At 41.4% G+C, this 22,997-nt stretch overlaps 2 protein-coding genes across 3 annotated transcripts in view; one reads left to right on the top strand and one right to left on the bottom strand.

Annotated features, from left to right (window-relative positions):
- The window catches only part of Wdr7 (WD repeat domain 7), a 283,494-nt gene extending 265,773 nt beyond the window's left edge, over positions 1–17,721 (top strand). For both annotated transcript variants that reach the window (XM_052201384.1, XM_052201386.1), the window contains 2 exons: positions 8,885–8,989; positions 15,152–17,721. In XM_052201384.1, coding sequence (XP_052057344.1) covers positions 8,885–8,989; positions 15,152–15,355 — 309 coding nt within the window. In that variant the 3' untranslated portion in view covers positions 15,356–17,721. The remainder of the gene's footprint in view (positions 1–8,884; positions 8,990–15,151) is intronic.
- Nars1 (asparaginyl-tRNA synthetase 1) overlaps positions 1–22,997 on the bottom strand; it is a 581,145-nt gene that overhangs the window by 51,915 nt on the left and 506,233 nt on the right. The window lies entirely within an intron of this gene.

Raw genomic sequence — 22,997 nt, 5'->3', positions numbered from 1 at the left:
AATACTGTATATCCTTTAATATTTCACAAAGGTGACTAATGTCATATTTTTGTCAACTTGACACACACCTAGGCTTATCTGGGGAAAGGGAATCTCATTTGACAAATTGCCTCTATCACACTGGCCTGTGGACATGTCTGTCTTGATTGTTGATTGCTATGGGGGTGCCCAGCTCAGTGTGGGCAGTGTCATCTCTGGGCACCCGGGTGGGCCTGGGCTGTAGCAGGAAAGTCGCTGAGCAGGTCATAAGGAGCAGGCCAGGAGCAGCATCCCTCCATGCTGGCTGCTGCAGTTTCTAGGCCCAGGTTCTGACCTTGAGTTCCTGTCTTGCTTTCTTTCATGATTCACCTGAAAGCCATTAAACCCTTTCTTTTCCAAATTGCTTTTCATCATTGTGGAAACCAAACCAAAACAACTAGTCTCTATCCCAAGTCATAAAAGCAACTCTCCTGCATTAAATGATGTCTCTTTATTGCTCCTGTTATAAGGCACAGCATGGTTTTGGGGAGGCACACATGTCTCATGTAGTATTAAACTTACTATTTTAACATTTAAAGTCACCTGACAACTCTGATTTTTGGAACAAATGCACTATTTAAAAAATTGGCACAGAGAACTTCAAAATTGCTCATTCTAGAAAAAAGACTGATAAATTTTGTGATTTTATAGATGCACTAACACAAAGTCTGGAAGATGGGCTGCAGAAATGATTAGTAAGTAGGTAAAAATATTTGCTGCACCAGCCTGGATCCTTGATAGGTCCCTGGAACTCATGTTAAAGGTTAGATGGAGAGCCCAGCCTGGTGACACACATGGTTAATCCCAGTGTTTGAGAGGAAGAGTCAGGCAGAGCTTTGTGAGTTTGAGGCCAGCCTGGCCTACATAGCAGGTTCCAGGATGGCCTGAACTATATAGGCAGAACTTGTTTTTAAAAACAATCAAAAGCAGGTAGAAGGAAAGAACCAACTCCACAAACATGTCCTCTGACCTTCACACATGCTCCATGCACCCCTCTCGACATGCATGTCAAATACAGACACAAGCAATTATAATAAATGCCAACTCTTATAAAGGAAGCCTGAAAGAGCATGTCCACTGACTCATGATAGCTCCTTAAAGGGAAGGGAGTTCAAGATTTTTTTACAAGTACTTCTAAAAAAGTAGATGGGACTAGAAGTTTGTGTGTGTGTATGTGTGTGTGTGTGTGTGTGTGTGTGTGTGTGTGTGTGTGTGTGTGTGTGTGTGTGTGTGTTTCCATAGCCAGGTGTACTGACAAATGCCTATAATTGAAACACTCAGGAGGCTGAAGCAAGAAGATTCCGAGTTCAGCACCAACCCACAGAAAGCCCAGTCTAAAGGGAGCTCAGATTTCTAGCTGTCTTACAGACATGTGGCAGTACACAGGGTCTGCTGGTCAGGCAACAGCGATCAAGGAAGCATCCCCTGTCCTGGATTTCACTGCGGGAGTTTAAACCTCTGAACACAGAGCTGCTTTGGCTTCTTCACTGGGTGGGATGGAGGAAGACTGGGCAGACACCTCAGCCAGGAGCATGCTGGTCCTGCCACATTAGTCAGCGGCCCTTCTCCGCAGTCCTCAGTGCCCATGGCTTCTCATGGATCCATTTAGTTGTGTGTCTTCTATAGGCAAAGAGAGGAAGCAGTTCGTAAGAAAGAATGATGATTTCATGTTCTTTCCAAGTATGAGAGGATGCTGAATTTTGTCAAATGCTTTTTCAGCATCCAATGAAATGTCCATGTGGTTTTTTTCTTTGTTTATGTAGTGGATTGCATTGATGGATTTCCGTATATTGAACCAACCCCGCATCCCTGGGATAAAGCCTACGTGATCATGGTGGATGATCGTTTTGATGTGTTCTTGGATTCGGTTGGCAAGAATTTTATTGAGTATTTTTGCATCAATGTTCATAAGGGAAATTGGTCTGAAGTTCTCTTTCTTTGTTGGATCTTTGTGTGGTTTTGGTATCAGCATAATTGTGGCTTCATAGAAGGAATTGGGTAGTGTTCCTTCTGTTTCTATTTTGTGGAATAGTTTGAAGAGTATTGGTGTTAGGTCTTCTTTGAAGGTCTGATAGAATTCTGCACTGAAACCATCTGGTCCTGTGATTTTTTTGGTTGGAAGACTTTCTATGACCCCTTCTATTTCTTTAGGGGTTATGGGACTGTTTAGATGATCTATTTGGTCCTGATTTTGGTATTTGGTATCTGTCAAGGAAATTATCCATTTCCTCCAGATTCTCCAGTTGTGTTGAGTATAGGCTTTTGTAGTAGGATCTGATGATTTTTTGGATTTCCTCAGTTTCTGTTGTAATATCTCCCTTTTCATTTCTAATTTTGTGAATTTGGATACTTTCTCTGTGCCCCTTGGTCAGTCTGGCTAAGGGTTTATCTATCTTGTTGATTTTCTCAAAGAACCAGCTCCTGGACTCATTGATTCTTTGTATGGTTCTCTTGATTGATTTCAGCCCTGAGTTTGATGATTTCCTGTCTTCTACTCCTCCTGGGTGAAATAGCTTCGTTTTGTTCCAGGGCTTTCAGGTGTGTCGTAAAGCTGCTAGTGTATGCTCTCTCCATTTTCTTTTTGGAGGCACTCATGACTATGAGTTTTCCTCTTAGTACTGCTTTCATTGTGTCCCAAAGATTTGGGAATGTTGTGCCTTCATTTTCATTAAATTCTAAAAAGTCTCTGATTTCTTTCTTTATTTCTTCTTTGGCCAAGGTGTCATTGAGTAGAGTATTGTTCAGCCTCCATGTGTATGTGGGCTTTCTGTTGTTTTTGTTGCTATTCAAAAGCACTCTGGATAGCTAAAACTACTCTCAACAATAAAAGAATTTCTGGGGATATCAGTATCCCTGACCCTACATCAGATAGAGGGTTAATATCCAATATATATATGAAGAACTCAAGAAGTTAGACTCCAGAAAACCAAATAACCCTATTAAAAAATGGAGTACAGAGTTAAACAAAGAATTTTCACCTGAAGAACTTCGGATGGCGGAGAAGCATCTTAAAAAATGCTCAACTTCATTAGTCATTAGGGAAATGCAAATCAAAACAACCCTGAGATTTCACCTTACACCAGTCAGAATGGCTAAGATTAAAAATTCAGGAGACAGCAGATCTTGGCGAGGGTGTGGAGAAAGAGGAACACTCCTCCACTGCTGGTGGGGTTGCAAATTGGTACAACCACTCTGGAAATCAGTCTGGTGTTTCCTCCAAAAACTGGGCACCTCACTTCCAGAAGATCCTGCTATACCACTCCTGGGCATATACCCAGAGGATTCCCCAGCATGTAATAAGGATACATGCTCTACTATGTTCATAGCAGCCCTATTTATAATAGCCAGAAGCTGGAAAGAACCCAGGTATCCCTCAACAGAAGAGTGGATGCAAAAAATGTGGTATATCTACACAATGGAGTACTATTCAGCCATTGGAAACAATGAATTCATGAAATTCTTAGGCAAATGGATAGAGCTGGAGAACATCATACTAAGTGAGGTAACCCAGTCTCAAAAGATAAATCATGGTATGCACTCACTAATAAGTGGATATTAGCCTAGAAAACTGGAATACCCCAAACATAATCCACACTTCAAATGAGGTACAAGAAGAACAGAGGAGTGGCCCCTTGTTCTGGAAAGACTCAGTGTAGCAGTATAGGGCAAAACCAGAACAGGGAAGTGGGAAGGGGTGGGTGGGAAAACAGGGGGAGGGAAGGGGGCTGATGGGACTTTCGGGGAGTAGGGGTCTAGAAAAGGGGAAATCATTTGAAATGTAAATAAAAAATATATTGAATTAAAAAAAAAGAAAGAATGATGATAAAATTCATAGCCTGCCTCCTTCTCGATAGACACACACAGTGTCAGACAAAAGGAAAGAGTGGAAAGCAAGCTCTCTGGGCTTGCAGGGAGCCGGCCTTTCTTGTTGACTCAGTTCCTTCCCACAGTCTCAGCACATAAGCCAGGTACAATGATTTGAAACACACGTGAAGGTTGAAAAATGTGTGGTTTTTAAAAAAAAATCTCTTTATCTTCTTTTCAGAAGGAGGCTGAGGTGGTGCTTTTTGATTATATATTATGCCAAGTCGGGAGCAAGGGTCAACCTGTATAGTATCTTCTAACAGGATGCACTAGAACTAGTGAATTGAATTATTTTCTATCACCGATTAAAACAAATAGACATTTAAGCAGAAGACAGGTATATTTGGTATCACTTTAATATCTTAATGGGACTAGACTTAAGATAAATACAATAAAGTGAGCTACCATAAGTTTTACTATAAGATAGAAGCCAAGCAAATGGACTCTATTCTTTTAAAAAAAATTATAGCCCTTTTGTCCATTTGCAGTTACTAACAGTGATTTATATGTCATTTGGGGATAAACTTAACTGACATTGATGAATTAAATAGTGCTTCAATATCTACATACTGATAATCCTCATGACATAAGCAATATAGCCTTTTGATTTTTTTTTCTGTAGGGAATAATATTCCACTGGTTTAGGAATAGTGAACGCGCTATAAATGTTTATGCTTTCACCTTTATAATGAGGCTCTACCAGTAACTTTAGGTTTTAGTTTTGCTCCTCATTAGGCAATATGATTGCATTAAAGATATGAAGTTTTAAGCATACATGTCTCCCACATGCCCTGTATTTAAGAGCATTAAGTACAGCTTCCTCTATAGTTAATCTCAGTAATAGGATGTTTAATTCACTTCCCATTGAAATAAATTTTTTTTGAGAAATCTATAGGGAATGCTGATTAAAGATACAGTATATTACTAGAAGAAATTGCAGCAGAATATCCAGTGTATCTTGTATTGATTCTAGCTTATGATTCCATGAATTGATGAAACTTAGAGTAGAGCACAATTGGTCATTGTGATCATTAGTAAAAGAATCTGCACATTAAAGTGAAGAACCAAATATGTATGCATATCTGCAAAGAGAGTCAAGTTCATTTCAACTCACTGTTGTCTTTCATAATTTCTAATGGTATGACTTTTGTTTTTAGAATTACACAGGAAAGTCTTTAGTTTGTTATATATTTACTACTGTAAAATGTAATAGCCATCGATAACTGACAAAGTTCAAGATTAAGATAAAATTAGATATATAAATCTGCCTGTAAAAATAGGTTTTGATGCTGAAAAACTAAAAGATGTCCTTTTGGCAGCTTCCCAAGGTCCTAGGAGTGCTTGCTCAAGAAGGCAGGAGCAGGCTCCATACAGTGGTCTTTAAGTCCACTTGAGCCTTGTGACTGGCCATAATCAGACGATGCACTGTTGGTGACGTCATAGTCTAAGCCGTGTGGGCAGCCACAGTGAGGTGATGCTCTGTTTAATGGATTTAAGTAAATGCCTACCTTAGTGACTTGCTGAGATTGTCATTGTCTCCTCGAGCAGACTGATGACTCAAAATATCAGCTGAAATTTTCTTTAGTTGGTTATTTGGAAGAAAAGAACAGGAAATATTTTTTCCTTGGATATAATTCCATCTTAACTTTTGAGCTCATCTGCAATGGCTGTGTTTAAATGAGCCTTTTCCCTTCCCAGCAAGGACGGCTGTCTGTCTTTGTCTCCACTCTGCTATGAAGTTACCTCCTTGACAGCCTGCTATGAAATTTGTGACTTCCTGTGTTGGGATCCTGGAAAGACATGAGCTCTTTCTTTCCATGTCCCTTTCTGATTTGTCTGCTATAAATATGAATATGTAAAATAAAAAAAAACATTATACAGAGTGACCAGAGCTTGACCCACAGTGGTACTCATGGTCATCATTAAGTGGGATGAGTACTAAGAGAGTGTCCATGTTGCTAGTTCTTGCCTTTCTAGGCCTCTGTGCTTACTCCCTGGGCATTCCCTGAATATTATGTCCCTCTCCAATCTCTCTTGCTTCCATAGACATGTGGACACTTGGTTCAGGCATTTTATTAACTTCAGGCATCTCCCGTATTCGTGCTTCTGAAACATGAGGTGCACACTTGTCCTCTGCTTGTTGCAGTGCATTCTGGGAAGGTGCCCCAATGGAAGGCATAACTGAGTCTTCTGTGGACATGGAGCAGAGCTCCCAGTATGTCAAAATACATCTGCCTTATTACTCCAGATTCTGCCATGCTCCTCCCAAAGTAGACACTTCTTTCTCAGTCTCCAAGATTTTGGTGCTGTGACATGTAGGCCATGTGTCTGTCTGTCTGTCTGTCTGTCTGTCTGTCTATCTATCTATCTGTCTGTCTGTCTGTCTGTCTATCTATCTATCTATCTGTCTATCCAGCAATCTGTCATCTATCTGCTGTTTTCAAATACATGCTCAATTCTTTATAAATCTTTTGCATATTTATGATAACAAAATTTTACACACTTTCATAAATTTTTCTAACTTTGCTAAAAGTAACAAAATGTTTTGTTTGAATCTCAACCACATAGATGAGAACAGAACTATGGTGAGAGGATTGGGTAGGAAATATTTATTACTAGATACAATGTGAATAACCGCTGCTCACTTCAATCTTGTCACTCAGATCTTTTTCTTTCAGTAGGCAACGGGTTGGACCATGTAATATTCTGTCTTCTGACTGGGATAATTGCAGAATTTCTCTTATTCCTCCTAGAACTTCAAAAGTAAACTATTTTCTTCATCTCATCTCTGTCTTTTCAGTATACTAATACCTTTAGAGGAAAAACACACATGACAAGACATTGATGCCCATTTGTACATTAAAAAAAGCAGCCAGACTACCTTTAGACACTTACTGTTTTGAAAATGTCAATAGTATTTGCTGAGTTTATTATGTGCCAAGAATCATGATGGTTGCCATATGTATATTAGTTCATTTAATTGTCACAAAGTTTTTTGACACGCATACAGTCACTATCACTATCAATATCATCTTCCCTATCCTATAGATATTGGTACTCTAAGGTTAGATAATGTGACCGTGGGGCCCGGAGAGATGGCTCAGCAGTTAAGAGCACTGACTGCTCTTCCGAAGGTCCTGAGTTCAAATTCCAGCAACCACATGGTGGCTCACAACCATCTGTAACGAGATCTGACGCCCTCTTCTGGAGTGTCTGAAGAGAGCTACAGTGTACTTACATATAATAAATAAATAAATCTTTAAAAAAAAAAAAGATAATGTGACCTTGTTCCATAGTGAATAAGTAGTGAGACAAATGCAAACCAGACAATCTGACCCAGTTCCCATGCCCTGTGCTACCCAAAGCCCAGCCCTGTATTACCAGAATAACATTCTTTCTTCGAGTACCTTGACCATCAAATCAAATGACAGAAAAGAAGCTAGCAACGGCCATTAAGAAATGTGCTTGGCTCATGTCTTTCTGTCCTCCCTATCTTTCTCACTTGAACATTCAGATATATGAATTATATAAAAATCTCTTATAAAAATTTACAGCATGTATGACCCAAATGACATCATAAGTCTGCCCGCTGAGATTCGTTCCCTGCTCCAATACAGACAAAGAGAAGCTCTGGGTGTTAGCTAGCATAGTGAAGGTGTGGTGTTTAAGAGCTGATGTGTCTCGCTTACACTATTATTCTAATTTCCTTAGCATGCAGTATTTTGTATAAATATTAACCTCATCAGATGAGTGTGTTTTTTTATTGGTAAGGACCTGCTCTAAAATACACCTATCAGAGGTGTATGAGAGGTAAAATGCTCTATCAGAGAACTGCTCTAAAATACACCTTCCTTTTCATTATTCATGGTTAAATCAATGATAGCTATTGGCACAGGTTCAAGACTGTCCCTGTTAACATGATTTATATGTGCATGTATCTCCAGTGCGCACTTGTACATATGTGTACTAATTGTTGCTGTGTACACTTAAGCGCAGTGTTATTGGTGTCAAATTAAGGACAAAGCATGAAAATTGTGTAATTATTAAGGAGTTAAATTAGCCTTTCACTTGTTTCAGAGCAAGGAGATTATAATGCAGTTTTGCTTGGCTTTCACTTCAGATGAGTAAGTTCCTGGATAATTTTTGGTGATTGTTTTTTATTAGTCAGGGTTCATTAGAGGAACAGAACAAACAGAATGAATCTGTCTCTACGTGAAGGGGATTTATGAGAGTGGCTTACAGGCTGTGATCCAGCTAGTTCAGCAATGGGTGTCTACCAATAGAAAGTCTAAGAATCCAGTCGCTGTTCAGACCACACCATTGGATGTGTCAGCTGGTCTTCAGTGTACACTAAGATCCAGCCCCCCCCCCCACCAAAACATAGGCTCTAATACGAGCTGCAGAGCTTGTGAGCCAGAGCCCGCAGGCAGAGAACAAGTTTCCTTTATGTGTCCTCTTCATTGCCTGCCAGCAGAAGGCGTGGTCCAGATTAAAAGTGAATCTTCCCAGATCAAACAACTGATAGTAAAGGTATGTCTTCCCACCTGAGAGATCTAGATTAGATGCCAGTCCTCCCACTTCAAAGATTTAACTAAAGAAACAAACCAGAACCAGAGTAACCAGCCAGATGGTTTTTAGAGAATTCCAGATGTCATCAAATTTACAACCAAGAGTAAACCACCACACCTTTCTCACTGGTGGCAAAAATTACACCATTTACTGTGAAAACAATGAAAAGTCTGGATTGTTCACTAATATGCACTTTCTCTTTGGGTTCATATGCGTTCAAACTGTGGAAGACAGACCCACTCCTCGAAACAAGGTTAATGCCATTACAGACATGAGGAATTTCTTCACTGTTTTTCATTTTTATAACCTGATTTTATAAATAATGTTGCAGTTTACAATGTCCAGTGCCTATGATATCACCTATTCAGCACTGAGTATGTTCACCGAAGTACTTGGAATGCATGTCACTGATGGCCCATGAATTTCATTTCAGACTATCCATGGACACAAGGGACCAATCACTGCAGTGTCCTTCGCTCCTGATGGGCGTTATCTTGCCACCTACTCAAACACTGACAGCCACATTTCCTTTTGGCAGGTAAGCAAGTCTTAGATCTGTACTGCTCTGTGTGCTGTGTGGGGTGGGAAAATCCACGCATTGGGCCTGTCTACCAGCCTTCCTCTGTGCCTTCCTTAGCACTGATGCTGGGTGTTCAGTTGCTGAGTATGTATGTGTGCAGGATCCGAGCACAGTTAGCAGTCTGCTAGACTGCTAGTTAGAGCCGCTGCTGTGCTGCCGCAGGGCTTCCTTCTAAGGGAAACACAGGCAAGCATGCAAGTGGTTATAGTACAGAGAATCTGAGGAGGAGTGGTAGGGAGCCTTCCCGAGCAAGCAGCACCTAGTGGAGCCGTGAGCGGTGGAGGAAGAACACGGTGAGGCCTAGGTAGGCACGGATCCCAGGAAGCTGCACTCAGGCCTGGAGGTACAATAGGTTTCTAACAAGTCCTTGGATGTTCTAGTGGAGCAACGGGCACTGGGTGTTGTCCTATTTCAGCATGTCCCCTGGTCTTCTTTTTCTGTTTGCATTGAGTTTTGGCTTGAGTGCTAAGTTGTTTGTTTAGTTTGTTTTGTTTTGTTTTGCTTTGTTTGAAATGGTCTCCCTTATAACCCAGGCTGGTCCCAAACTCAGTGTCCTCCTACCTCCATCTCTAAGTGCTGGGATTATAGGCATGCACTGCCAGGCTGGTACTCACATAACATTCTTAATTTTTAAACTATTCAAGATATTAAAAAAAAACCCTGCATATCTTTATCTGGAACTTCATGTAATATATGTGAGAATATATATATATATATATATACACACACACACACACACACACATATGTACATATATATGTTTACATTATTTAAACTAAATAATTTTGAGCAACTAATTTTTATAGTAGACTATTTCATACTAAATGTTTAATTACTGCCATCTCCTCTTCCTTTTTTAAACTCTCTTTAGTTTTGACAATTAGAACAATATTAAGAAGACCCCTCCCACCAGAGGTTATGCTAACATTTTATTGAAAACTGCATTTTTGGAGGATGCAAGTGCACTACATACATAGCTTTAAAAACTGAGAAATAAAATGAAAGTTTTGACAAGGTTTTAACACAACTTGATGATGATTTAAAAGCAAAATCAATAGCTAATAAAATGTAAAGCAAATACAATAAACTGTTTAATTAACAACACCCTACTGAAATGTGACACTTTCAAATCTGTCAGAACCTTTTTCTCCTTTTTAATCTCATTTAGCCTTCCAGGGTATTTTCTCATTATCCCTTTTTCTAGACTGTGTCTCCAGCACCTTAATTAACTCATATTAAACTCCATCTATCAGAGACCTCACCCATTCCTCACTCTGAGCAACCACAGGACCAGCATTTCCACTGTGAGCCCCACGAATCCGAGTCCACGGATCCACAGATGGGCTTAGAGCATGGCTCCCTCCGAGAGCTTGGCCAGTTGTGTTTTCCTCCTGCTCACATCTGGCGCAGCGGCCACCGTTACGCCATCTGCACTTTCATGCACATTCCCCTTTAGGTCCTATTTTTCTTGGGTCTTGGATGAGTGCTTACGCATTGCCTATGCATTCAGGTGCTAGGTTCTGACACACACTGCAGAGATAAGGATTAGCAAGTCCAGAGCCTTGTTCTCAAGGGGACTAGTTTCCCCATGTTTTCCTTTTTATTAAGAATGGACAAGCCAAGTCTCTCTCTCTTTTTTTTTTTTTTTTTGACATTTGTTCATTGTTTTCTCCAAACATTCTCCACTCCCATCCAGACTCTGCACCCACACATGGGCGCCCATTCGTATCTTAGAAGCCAAGATCATATACAAGATGGTGCAGTTTTGACTCCTTATCTAGTCCCTCTCTGCCGACTCGCTGATGTTTCTGGTTTTTTTTCCAGAACATCTGAGCCTGGCTCAGAACATGGCTCCATAAGACCCCCTGCTCCAAAGGCTGCTTGGTGCCATCTGCAGGAGACAGCTCAGCCACTTCCCGGTCCTTCCCCTCCCCCCCACAGCATCAGAGCTTAAGGTGTGGTCACCTCCCACATTGCTCCAAGTTTAAATGGAAGGCATGCGAGCAGATCCTTCTGGCTGTCCAAGAGAACAGTACAGCTCTTCAGAACTGTAGCGACATTTTTTGTTTGCTTGTTTTGTTTTTTTAAAGAGAGTCTACAGTGCAGTGGGGTAATCTCCCGCTGCTCTACTGATGTGCACACATGTCTCAGGTCTAATGCTATCTGAGCAGACCTCTGATCATTCCAGGAAGTGAACTATAATATATTTTGAAAAGTTAATGAAGTCTTATTAATACAAAGCCTTACTAAAACTATCAGCTATAAAATCTTTGCTGAGAAATGAGTGTTAATGAGAAATATTGGTTAGGTAATTACTCAAGTAAGACTCAGTAAAAGGTTTGTATGCAGCATTACTTACTTTGGGGAAGGCATTAAAATATTCCCTTGTTTTGATTAATTATATCTATGCATTTTTCTTTGTTCAGAAAACAATCTTTACATAAGTAGTATAGTACTGCATATGTCTAAAGGAAAGGGAGAAGCCAGTGTTGGGTTTTAGTCTGTTTATATAATTAGCTGTTAAATAGCATGGTGAGCAGCCACACACCACATTGCTACAATTTGAATATTTCACTTCAGTGTGTCTGTTTGATATAACGGCTAGGAGAGTTTGCTAATGGAAAACATTCTTAACTCTCTCCAGAAATTACCAATACCACCTAACAAACAAATATTGTACTTCAAAAATGTTAATGAATTACATAGATACTGGTTTTTTCTTAATTTCCTCCATCATCCAGTGGAGTGCTACTCAACCACTCAAAATCAGGGATGTAAATCTGTAGTTGTAGCATGAAGATTGCCTTAGCATGTTGTTGAATGGGAAAGCAGATGGTGAAACTACTTCTTAATGTGATTTCTGTGTGTGTATGTATGTCGTGTGTGCTTACAATGTGTACAAGTATAAGGTATTTTAATGTGCATATGGTATGTGTGTGTAGTATTGCATACAGTGTACACATAAGTGTAGGCTGCTTGCTTGAGAGTACATATGACATGTCCACACATGGTGCGTATTAATACAGAGTCAGTGTGTGTGTGTGTATGTGTATGGTTGTATTATAGTTTGCATATGTATGCCAGGTGCTTGAGCATGCATGTGATTGTATGTGTGTGATTTTTATGTGTATATACACTGCATGTGTGTGCAGTGTACATGAGTGAGTGTTAGGAAGATCCAAAAGTTGTTTACCAAAATGCTAACAGTGGTTGTCACAAGAAAGTAAGATTTAGGGAGGTTTTTTTTATACTTTTATTTAAATTTTTATAGTATTTATGGTTTCTATAATAAGGAAAAATGCTTAATATTGATAAATTCTGTACTTTCATGTATCTTTCACTCAAAGTTTTAAGTTTCCTTGAGTTTATCATAGTTTATAGCCAGACATCAATCAATAAAAAAGTAATGGTGATGATTAGCAGAATGGTTCATTGTGTCATTGAGAATTACCCCTCATCCCGGGAACTAAGAGCGGGCCTCCTTTGAAGGGTTGTAGGGAAAGGTCAGAAGTGAAATCCAGTGACCGTGTGGGTCTTCATCTTCTGACAGTGTGTGCCTTTGAGAACTCGGCATGCCCTGTTCTAAGATGGAAGGCTTTTTGATCCAGGCACTGAGCAGAGCAAAAGGACTCAGCTTTGGATGGGAGCTGAGATATAATGATGGCTTGTTCATAAAATGTGTCCATCTATAGCATGTCTACAAGATACTCTCTTCCTCTAGCCCTTAGTCCTTTTCTTGTAAATTTCATTTCAAGGAATGAATAAAAATGAAGGCCTATCCTATGCCCTTTACATCTTCAGCCTCGAGCAGAACTCAAGCTCCATAAATATTCTCATAACAAACCAATAAGAGATTAAAATACTTTGTAGCTATTCATCAACTGAGAAATCATATATCTTTAAAGCATACTACACTTGTTGATGCCAGTTAATTTTAACTAACAATTTCCTGGATCAATTGGATCTGTTCTATAAGAGAACTAATTATATACTGTTAGGTTTTATAGATGTGAGACTAGCAAATCGAGTTCACCATCCTTAACTGCATTTAAAACAGAATGGACCCCCAGGAAGCAGTAAGGCTTATGGAGATTTTTAGGAAAAAAGAGGAAAGAGACCTTGGGAGGATGAAGGTGAGCTGCCACTTGATTGGGCTGAACTTTAGCAGAAGGAGTTAATGATGACCATACATTTGGTTTAAAATGTGACCTCGTACACTAGTGATTTTTTTCACCTCTCGTGTTGTGTTCGGCACTATTATTAATGCAGGAAAATCAGTAACATTAGTCATCTTAAAAGGGTTATTACTCAAGATGATTTAAATTGTGAAAATGTCAGCGGAGCCTGCTCGCACCCAGCTAGAGATGCCATGATTTACGCCCTCTGACACCATCCTGCTGCCGAGAAGCCTGGAAAAGGGATGGCTTGTATCTTGCACTGATCCAGATTCAGAGCATGGTACCACAGTCGCACATCGTAAAGGTCCGAAGACCTCGGGTCTCGTGCGTGCTGCAGCTGGACCCTCATAGGTGTGTTTTGCTCACAGGGCAAGCACGTGGTCCGTGGAGATGAAGATGCTTTAGTCGCCAGAGGAATAGGAAGCGAATATTAGTGTGGAGGAAGAAGATTATTCCTAAGGCTTCTTTCCAGTTTTCAGAATGCTCTCTCTATGATTTATGGTAGCACAAATAATGCATATTGAAGTCGTTTAAGTAATATTAAGCTCTTCAAGAAACCTTCAAACTCAGTAGTTCCAAATCCAGACCGCCTAGACAACAATTATTTGATATTCAGCACCTTAATCTAATTATGTGGTTGTTCATGATCCATAATTTTCATGTTTTCATTTTGTAAATGGATTAAGAAAAATCACATTTTTAAAGCAAACCGAGAAAAATTCTCAAAAAGGCAAAAAAAAAAAAAAAAATTGACCTTAGCAGGGTAGCAGAGTGGAGTGGCGATGTGCCTCACTTCTCTCTCAAAGACGAGGAGGAGCTGGAGGCCGAGGAGATGCCTCAGTGGGTAACGTGCTGAAGAACTGAGTTTGGATCCTCTGCACCCGCATGTATGCTGGGCAGCTGTGCTAGCACACCTGAAATCCCAGCACTCGGTAGGCAGAGGAAGGAGGCAAGGGAGTCCCTGGGCGAGTGGGAGACCTATAGGAGCTGAATTCGTGAGGCCCAGGTTCAGGAAGAGAGACGTGATATTGCCCCCAGTGTACAAGACAGAGAGTGAGTGTGGATGACACCTGATGTGGACCTCTCACCTCCAACCATATGCATATACACACACATGAAGTTCATACACATGCACACACACACATACACACGCACGCATGCATGCACACAAACACACACGCACGCATACGCACACGCACACATTCTCTCACACACACACACTCACACGCACACACACGCACACATACGCATGCGTGCGCGCGCACACACACGCGCATATGCATGCACACACACATACACACTCTCACACACACACACTCTCTCACACGCACACACGCACGCATGCACACACTCTCACACATACGCACACGCGCGCACTCACGTACACACTCTCTCACACACACACTCACACACACACACACACGCACACACACATGCACACACACACGCACACACATGCACACACGCGCGCACACACATACACACGCACGCACACACAAGCGCACTTTTCCAGAGCTTTTGGAAAGGCAGATGGGTGCAATGGTGGCTGGTGTGGGAGTGGGGCTTAGGGTGGTTCCAGGCAGCTCCCACTCTCTCTATAGCTTGGTTGTACTTCACTTTCCTCAGTTAATTATAAAACAAATCCTGTCTGATAGAATGGTTTTATTAGCAGCCTTAATTTAGCTTCTTTCCTCGGGATCAATGGACTCTTTACTGTCACATTATAGTCACAAAGGAGATTTTCTCCAGGCTTCTGTGCTCACATCAATGGCGTCATAACAATTTGAAATCTGCTCAGAGGAGTCATTTAGAGTTAAAGAACTCAACACTGAGTGTGCGCCGCCATGCTGGAGGGGAGCAGCGGAGAAATAAGCCACTCTCTGTGGGGGGCGGGGGGGGGTCTTGACGTGTGCATTGATGTGTGTGTCCCCTGTCCCTGCAGATGAACACCTCACTCCTAGGAAGCATTGGCATGCTGAACTCCGCACCTCAGCTGCGCTGCATCAAGACCTACCAGGTCCCTCCAGTGCAGCCTGCATCCCCTGGTTCCCACAACGCCCTCAAGTTGGCCCGCCTCATCTGGACCTCCAACCGGAATGTTATCCTCATGGCCCATGACGGCAAGGAGCACCGCTTCATGGTCTGACCCTGGTGTCGGCTGTCCTGACTGTCAGTTGGTCCTGGATTGTCTAGGCTGATGTCCCTCTGTCCGTCCTCATACTGGACTGCTGCTTGCTTGTTGCCCCCTCAGTGCCAGCCAGGGCCAGGGCCGGTCTGTGTCATTTGCTCATGCTTCACGGGGGCAGATTCCACATGGGCAGCCTAGCGATTTAAAGGCACACACCACTCAACAGGATGCGACTATTCTGTCACTACATAGTTTTCCCCTGCCAGAGATAGGAGGGGACAGCTAGTGGTTCCTGGAGATGCTCTTGTTGTTTGATGCAAACAGAAGCCTGGGAATCAATAACCCGTGTGATTGAACTCCCAGGCCTAGAAACCCAGCTCGGGCCTGGATGCTGGCGAGAGGTGGAGTCCTTGTTACTGAAATGACTTCCCTTTGGATTTCCCAAACATGCTGTTGTTTACTAAGCCTATTCCATGTTTACATTGTTTTTTTTTCTGCTAGCTGTTGATAGGCAGTTACTCATTTCCAAGGAGTTAGCCACTACCTTCTCAGTAACACCAATTCTGATTTGAGCCTAATGAGAAAATATTAAATTTACATATATTTTTTCCTTCTAGAAAAGTTTTCTAGATAGCTAGCTTTCAAAATGCTCATTTCTGGTGAAATGTTAGTAGGTTTCATAGTTTAAAATACAGATCATTGCTACTCACCATTCAGTGACTATAGCCAACCTTCTAAGGGGACTTTCAACAAAGAACCAAGTTTAGAAGCAAGCATATTTATATAGTGGAGTATCCCCCATGTGTCTCCAGGTTCTCCTGCTCAGAGAAGGCCTCCTCCTCTTGGGCTCATCACAACCAACAGTTCTCATGTATAGGACAGTGTCCTATCTCATGTATAGGACAGGCATTTCAACCTGGCCTTCCAAAGTTTGACCAGTGAAAGAACAACTAGGAAAGAATTTAAATGAGCATCCTAGAAATCTCATAACAGTGTAGACACATTGTTCAGAGTGTACAGAAAATGTAAAGGCTGTCAGTCTGTAAGAATGGACACTACGGGGAAAGTGTTCATGCTTCAAGCCAAGCTTAGCTCCACTTTCTCTTGTGTCAGGTCATATTGGTCTAATTGTAATAGAAGAAAAAATCCATAACAATGATTTGTATGAGTTGTTCCTAAATGTTTTGATCTGTATTAGTGGGGGCTGATTTGTGTGTTGGTTGATTGGTTAGTTACACAAGATTGTTTATTATATACAAAAATCGAAAAGAAGTTATTGAATTCAGAGAAATATATAATATTAACAGAGGAACTAAAATGATGAGAACATTTAGTCTTAAACTCAGACTGTCAAAGTGTATGTAATATGTAGAAAAGTAGGATCAAGGTCCGTGAATGAACATAGTTTACAGCCCTTCAAAGAACGTGTGAAGAAGCTAATGCCCTCAGTGTCTTGTCCAGCAATGTATGTTATTTTCATTGATGGCAACTCTATACTGTCTCTTGGGTTTTGACGTTGGGGTTCTTTCAAAAGTGAATTTATTTTACATGCATGTATATCGTATTTATAATGATTATATATGTAGCTTCCAAGAAAGAAACCAAGAACTGTACAGTGTAGACTTTTGTGAACATGCTAATATATTTGATGTAGATGGAGAAATGTCCAGTGGCCTCTAGAGTCTGCTGTCTGCTCAGACAGATTTATTTTATGAGCTTCAGAGAGAGAAGTTAAGCCAGTTGGAATGATGAGCAAACACAGACTTTAGTTTGGGTTATTTTTTTTTTAAGTAAGATGTTCCCTACATTTTGAAAGAGATGGGGGACTGGAGGTCAACAACAGATGCTATCACATCACAGAGATGGGCACAAAGCAGCGAGGCCACAGGACAAACCTCTGGTCCCAGGTTCAGGCCAGTCCGTCTGTGCCCTGTGTATATTCAGAAGAGCACATAAAGCTTCATGCTCAAAGAATCACTAACGAAAAAGCATCATTTACATTGTCGTGAACATAATGCTCTCTTTGGCTGTGTTGACAACCATGGTCCCCAGCTTCACCTCAGCTCGGATTCCTCAACACTGAGGTACATACACTTTGTATTGTCATCCCAGTACGCTTGTAGTGTTTTATTGATTTTGTTGACACAGCACTTGGATCTGTCCTTGTAAATATAAAGACATATGTGGCTTCACTGGTAATTTACAAGCAAAAGGTGACATGATGTGACACCTGTATGAAAATGTTGTCATGTTTGAAACTGCATATAGTGAATGAGTTAAAATGTCTCCTAAGACATTTCCGGCTGACTCCATTTAATAGACTCTGTATGTGTTTAAAATTGCTGTGTACATACTCGTGTTAAATAAAACTGAAGTGTACTGAAGATTGCTTTTATCCTCCTGTCCTTACTGTTTGCTGTGGTCCCTTTTAAACATTCTCTGATGGGACCCATCTGTCCCTCTTGCCCTCCTGTTTCTAGCTCTTCGTTTCACTGGAGAGCAAGTGTCAGGAGAGACAACCTTGTTTGTGCTCAGAGGACGGTAGACAGTGGTGAAGGCTCTAATTTGAGGCCAGATGGAGAAACTCAGCAGCATCCTCTGCGGCCTGGGCAGGGGAACTGCATGCATGCTGCTGTCCCTCCAGCCTGACTTGCACCTAAACAGAGAGGCATTGCACCAAACTGTGTCTTGCCAGCCTTGGTGACAGGGGTTATCTACCTAGGACTCAGACGTGGAAATCATTGAATTCATCGCATTCCCTTCTCAGTTCGAAGGTGAATTTGAATGCTGAGGGAAGAACAAGCGTTCCTGTCACCCACTGAGCATTGCATAACAACCAAGCCCTTCTCCTGCTTTTCATACGAGTGCAGACCAGCTTGGAGTCACCGGTGTGTGAGCATAAGCATCCCGGGAGCTAGACAGCAGGAACATAGATGTGTCCTTGTAGGAAAAGAAGAGCAGTAACAGTTCTGTGTGGCTGGTGATCACATAAACTGATCAAATGTGGAAAGGGCATGACATTAATAGGAAGGTAAAGACAAGCAGTGCTGGGTGAACTTTCACCTTTCACCCCTTTGCCTGACTGACAGAACCGAGTGTTGGAGAAAATCAATACTTGAGAGCCAGGAGGGAAATATTTCCACCCTCTAACTAGAGAATATATTTTGACAAGGCCAAGATAATACAAGCTGCACAGGAGAAAGAGAAAAGACTCATTTTTAAAGCTTGACACTTCAAGGTGTTTTTGTACAAGGGTTTAGAGAGCGTCAATACATACAAATACCAAAGGTCAAACATAGAAGCCACAAGAATTTCAAAAATCAAATGTTCCAGCTCATTTTGCTGTTTACAAACTAAAGAAAAGAAGAAAAAAATAGACTTAGACTACCTATTGAGGGGCTTGTGTTTGCTATTGTTATTTAGATGAACTGAGCCCCCCATTGGGTATTTAAGGGTGTTATCTTCTTAAATTTTGTATATTCAAAACTATGCATATACCCAGGTGTGCAGGCTCCTTCTCTCTGTAGCATTTTGCAGTTTGTGTTGTGGCAGTGACTTAGACATGTCTTCTTATTTGCTTCAAGCATTTGCATAAGAAAAGAGTTGGTGCACCTTTAGAGCTTAAATGATTTGTAAATTCCCAAATCCTCATAAACCTATCATTTATTCAGGTACCCTAGTTATGACCCTTCTAAATGAGAGGCTTTGCACCTTTATGGGGGAAGAAAAGCAACTCAGTCCATTCTTGTGCACAAGGTCTGGGTCCCCTCTGTGTATATAGTAATGGGAAAACAGATGGGGACTCTTCTTTCCCCTACAGGTAGGAAGTCAACAGAGCCATATGTTGCCAGACCTTCCAGACAAGCTCAGAAGGACAAAGGATCTTAAGTAAAGGGTAGTGCTCATAGCTGAATCTAATTGCCCTCTCAAAAAGACCACTGAAGTCCAGCCTCAGTTTACCTACCTTTCCTCTCATTAGTAAATGGCACTCTTTTCTGAAGAGATGGGTTGGACTGGAGATGTTCAGTTTTGTTATTTCAAGCCTGGAATGGCATGCCTGGTTTGCAGCTATGGTATCAAGTAACTGGATGGTGCACTGTTAAATCTGAGGTTACACTATAGAAGAGCTACAACGCCCACTAGCCATTCCCTAAGTGTAAGTGAACATTTTTTAGTGGATATTTTTCATGCACAAATAAAAACGATCACCCTGCCTTTTGGAAAGTGCTGGGTTATTGTGTCCTCACATTTTATCTGTCTTGGCTGTGAGCATCCTCCCTAATATCTTCACTCTTGGATGGTTCAGAACGTGCCTGATCAAGCTCCAAGTTTCTTGTCATGTTCATCAGCCTCTTTGCCAGATGTCATGGCAACCTTCTTGCTTTTCACCAAAAATATTTGGTTGTGAAGAACTGTAAAAACATGCCCTCACAGCTCTAGAACCACACTGAAGGTTAGCTGAAGCCATCACTGACTGTTTCACAGCTCAACCTCTTTCTTGGCTCAGACCTGAATTCTTCCCCTGCAGCCTTGATTCTGAGAACACCACACCACAAATTTTCTCTATTCAGTGTTACCTCCCTCTCTACCCCCCTCCTTCCTGCTCATCCTCCCCTCTTTCCCACTTCTCTCAATCTACAACCCAAAGAGCCAAGGTACCAGGAAGCATTCTGGAACAGGATTTGGTACTGCTGACCACAAGATGAAGCAGTAAGGGGCAAACCTAGCCTGTGGCACACTAGAGATGTAGTTATTTAAACCCACTGATGATGGTTCTGGCCAGCATACTGACAGAGGGTGACACTACATGAACCACCATAGCTGCCGTTTGCAATGTAAGGGAAAGTATAAATAGAACAATGAATGCAGCTCATGCTGAAGAGATGGCTCAGAGGTTATGAGCACTAGACACTCTTGCAAAGGACCAGGGTTTGATTCTCAACACCCACATGGTGGCTCACAGCTGGCGGTAACTCTACTTCCAGGCAAACCAACAGTTTTTTGTTATGACTACAAGCACCAGGCATAGCATGGTATACACACACACATACACACAGCTACAGGCAAACAAATGCTCAAACACATTAAATAAATATTTTTTTCTAAAAGGACGATTGGTTGGTTTAGATGAGTATTCTAGTGTACCTAAGGGTGCACCTAAGGGTGACCTTGAAAGGCTAAGGGTGATTATTGTCACCAATTAAAAACTAAACGGGAGAGACAGAGACATCCACTGGCAACATTACAGAGGACCTCTTCTGCAGTCACAGGCAAGATGTGCATCACACCCAAGATTCACAAATGAGAAGTGGAGTTCCAGAGCAGGTTGAATTCTTGACCTCACAAGGTCTGCTGCCCCAGAACGGGTTTCTGCTTGAAATAGAAAAGGCTACGCAGTTGAGGATGATAATGACTGTCCCTACCTCCTCTCCCAACCATCAGACCAATGAACCAGTTACATCACACTATCACCCAGCTGCTGAGATGCTGGGCCAGCTGATTGGAGAAGGGCTAGATCTACAAGGAACTATGAAGCCGTCCTTACCAACAGGAACCCAGAGGAACAGGGGAAGAAAAGACTATGTCAAGGGTCCCTGAGGAGATACATTATAAAGGCAAGGAAAAGTTTAATATGCTATTTAACAATGCACACCTACTAGTGACAGGCTCCTCAGGTGAGAGAAAACAGAGGCTGAATCTTAGCCAAGAAAAAAGAAAATAAAACTGCACAACAGTCATACTGGAGAAAGGAACCAACTTCTCAGAGAGATGAAAGTGTTGGCATAGACTCCAGTAGCAGAAAAAAACCTACCTACATACCATGAAGAGCTTTGCCCAGACTTTTTATCTACCATTTTCTTTATTTAATCTTATTTTATTTTATTTACCAAGCAATGGGATGTAAATCAGCAAGCCAGTACTGAAGGTAAAAGATGACATTACAGTGCTGGACCCTTCCCTGATAATACCAAGAGTGGTAAGGTCCTCAGGTAATAGAGATCTGGAAGGTAAGCCTGATCTTACAAAGATCCTGCAGAGATCTTTGCCAATGATTAATAAAACATGTCCTCTATGGACAAGATCAGAGGACTGCTAATAAGAATATCATTTGTCCATACAACCCAAAGAAGGCCAATTCCATTAAAAAGTCAATTTCCCACCCGGCTTTGTTGGTAAACATGAAGGTCATAGTTGTCAAAAATTCAGTCCTGTCCTGAGAAAGGCTTCTGGTTATCTTACTGATAAGTCATGAAGAAGAGCAGACTGCTCCCCAACACACATGCAGGGACAGTAGATTAAACAGCAAAGGTGACAGTGGTGACCTGAAGATTTATTTATTTATTTATTTATTTATTTTATGTATATGAACACACTGACACACCAGAAACAGACACACCAAACACTCCAGACACTCCAGACACACCAGACACACCAAACACACCAGAAGAGGGAGTCAGATCCTATTACAGATGGTTGTGAGCCACCATGTGGTTGCTGGGAATTGAACTCAGGACCTCTGGAAGAGCAGTCAGTATGCTTAACCACCGAGTCATCGCTCCAATCCCAGACAATGGGTTTCATTGTGGCATTTTATATATGTCATTATACTTTCAATTTGCCACTCCCCCTCATGTTTCTGTTTACACAGATTCCATTATCCTCTCCTGCCCCCCCCCTTTAGACCTTTCTCTTTTGTAACCTCATTTTTACTTTCAAGACTTCCTTGTGTATATACCTCTCTGTATAAATCTAGATTCTACACATGAGAGGAAATACACAGTATATGCCCTTTTGAGTCTGGCTTATTTCATCCAACATGATCTCAAGTTCCATCTGTTTTCCTACATTGTGTTCCCAATCGGGGAGCAGAGAGAAAACAATGACACTGCATTTCCTTTTACTTCAGTCTGAGCTCACAGCCCTGAATCTCCCCACCTCTAGAGATTTCCTAACAGACACATCCAAAATTTTATCACCAAGGTGATTCTAAATCCATCAAGTACAGAATGAGATAAACCACCGCAAGTCTCCTCCTTGTCACCTTGTTATCCAAACATATTACTTTTAACCCTAACAGCCTATATTCATCAAAGAGTATCTCTGCCAGGATAGTGTCCACTCCAGCATCTACTGTCACACAGAACGTTTGTGTCATCTTGTGTCCTGTTCCTGATCATTCCACCCTAGGAAATACTCAAATATACCAGAACTTTCTATAGTAAACAAAATCACGCTACCGTATCATGTCCCTTAGCTCCGGCTTTGGCATGACAGCATGTCTCATTTCCCTGTAACAACTCTAATGTGTCTTTCCTAACCAGTCAGGGAGGCTCCCTGAGGGTTCAGGTGTGCTTTGAGACTAAGTTAGGTATGTGGCATGTTTGATATATGTAATTTCATTCAGCCCTCTCAATGCTTCTATGGGTTAAATTATATTCTATGGGTTGGAAAACTACCAAGCTGACAGGTTAAGGAACTGCCCTGAGGTCACACAGATAGGTAAGTGGTAAAGCTAAGATTAAATTCAAAGTGCTCTCTCCTCTCACTGATGGACAGGGTCTTCAAGGGCAATTCTATAGTACCTGGAGAGATATGGCTTATTTTTATATTGACCTCAATAAAAACAACAACAAGAACTTCAGAATCCATTCTTCATTTA

Source organism: Apodemus sylvaticus, chromosome 13 (genome assembly GCF_947179515.1).
Source record: "Apodemus sylvaticus chromosome 13, mApoSyl1.1, whole genome shotgun sequence".
Taxonomy (NCBI): Eukaryota; Metazoa; Chordata; class Mammalia; order Rodentia; family Muridae; genus Apodemus; species Apodemus sylvaticus.
This window is presented reverse-complemented; position numbering and strand designations above follow the sequence as displayed.